The sequence below is a fragment of the Crocuta crocuta genome, unplaced genomic scaffold (assembly GCF_008692635.1).
Source record: "Crocuta crocuta isolate KB4526 unplaced genomic scaffold, BGI_CrCroc_1.0 scaffold61, whole genome shotgun sequence".
Lineage (NCBI taxonomy): Eukaryota > Metazoa > Chordata > Mammalia > Carnivora > Hyaenidae > Crocuta > Crocuta crocuta.
In genome coordinates, this window is record NW_027528369.1 from 10,391,783 (window position 1) to 10,393,417 (window position 1,635).

The 1,635-nt window shown below is 71.1% G+C and overlaps 1 protein-coding gene across 1 annotated transcript in view; it reads left to right on the forward strand.

Moving 5' to 3' along the window:
• Positions 1-1,635, forward strand: part of ZNF469 (zinc finger protein 469) — a 13,015-nt gene that overhangs the window by 8,483 nt on the left and 2,897 nt on the right. Inside the window, 1 exon segment of the mRNA XM_077754184.1 lies at positions 111-1,635. Coding sequence (XP_077610310.1) covers positions 111-1,635 — 1,525 coding nt within the window.

Consider the following 1,635-nt stretch of genomic DNA (forward strand, 5'->3'; position numbering starts at 1 on the left):
AGCGCCCACAAACGTTCCCAACAAGCCAGAGAAGAAATCACAGGAAAAGGCGAGGAAACCCAGAGCAAGAAGGGGGAGTGGTCCTCTGGTCCCTCCTGGTGCCATTACAGACCGATTCCGCGGGGATCCATCCGCGGCCGTCGCCAGTTCCCCGGGGCCTCCGGGCAGCCAAGCACCTGACGCAGATGGCTCCTGGCCGCAGGTGACGGCGGGCATGGAGGGCACAGACCCAGAGGAGCCAGCACAGAAGTCACCCCGGGATCGCATGGCCTGTCCGGGGGCGCTGGAGGGGGTGCCTCCTCGGAACGGGCCGGGGAGACGGAAGGCAGCCTTGGCGAGGGGGCGGGAGACCAGGACATCAGACGTCTACGAAGAGCCGTCGGGGGCAGCCAGGTCTGAGCCTGCAGGGGACGGCAGAGCAGCTGAGGGCGGGTCAGGGCAAGGTGTCTGGGAGAGGCGTGAGCCCCTCTGGCGCCCCCCAGCCTGTACCCCTGCCGATCGCACCAGCAGCAGCTGCCCCCAGAGCCCCCTGCGCGACCCAAAAGCGGAGGCCAGGCTCCAGGAGTGCGAGGGCGCTCCTGAAGCCCCCAGCCCGGGCCTCGGGGACCCTCTGAGTGTGTTTGATGACGACGCCTCCTTTTCTCAGCTCTTCCCTCTGGGCGGCCGCCTGACCCGGAAGAAGAACCCGCGGGTCTACGGGAAGCGCTGTAAACAGCCCAAGGCCCCGCCAGCGCTGGAGCCCGGCGGTGAGGCGGGGGGCGGCCCGCTCGCCTCCGCCCAGCTGCCCACAGACCTCAGTGACTCGGGCTCGCTCTGCCTGTCCCACGAGGACCCGTGGGGCGACGAGACCACCGGTCTGCCGGAGTCCTTCCTCCTGGAGGGCTTCCTGAGCAAGATGCCTGGCATCGACCCCTGGGCCCCCAGCCCCGGCCTGTGGGCCCCGGCCCCCGGCCCGGAGGTGGACTGTGTGGAGGGCGTGCCCCTCGGCTGCACTGAGGACCACCCGGCAGACAACATCCCCGAGCTGCACATGGTCCCAGCGGCCTGGCGAGACCTGGAGCTGCGGGCCGCCACCGAAGAGATGGCCTCCTCTCTGGGGGGCGAGAGCCCCGAGCCCCCCGACCTGGAGCGAGAGCAGTACGACAGCGACAGCGGGCTTCCCGGGAACGCCGTGGATCTTGGGCTGCTCGGCGCCAAACTGGAGATGCAAGACCTGCGCTTCCTGGGGCCCTGCGGAGACCCCGAGGGCGTCCCCGGCACCGGCTTCCTGGGCTCCGGGGCCTCAGTGAGCCAAAGGGCAGAGGATGCCGCGGGCGCCGGAGGGGCGCCAGGCAGGGCGCGGCCCAAGGCCGGGAGGGCGTCGTACAAGTGCAGGGTGTGCTTCCAGCGCTTCGGCGGCCTGGGCGAGCTGGACCTGCACCGGCTGGCGCACAGCCCCGCGCCGCCGCCCACCTGCTACATGTGCGTGGAGCGCAGGTTCCGCTCGCGGGACCTGCTGCGCCAGCACCTGCGGGAGAAGCACGCGCAGAGCCAGGCGGGGCGCTGGGCCTGCGGCATGTGCCTCCGGGAGGCCGCCGACGTCTGGATGCACAACGAGCACCTGCGGGAGCACGCGCTGCGCTTCGCCCGCAAGGG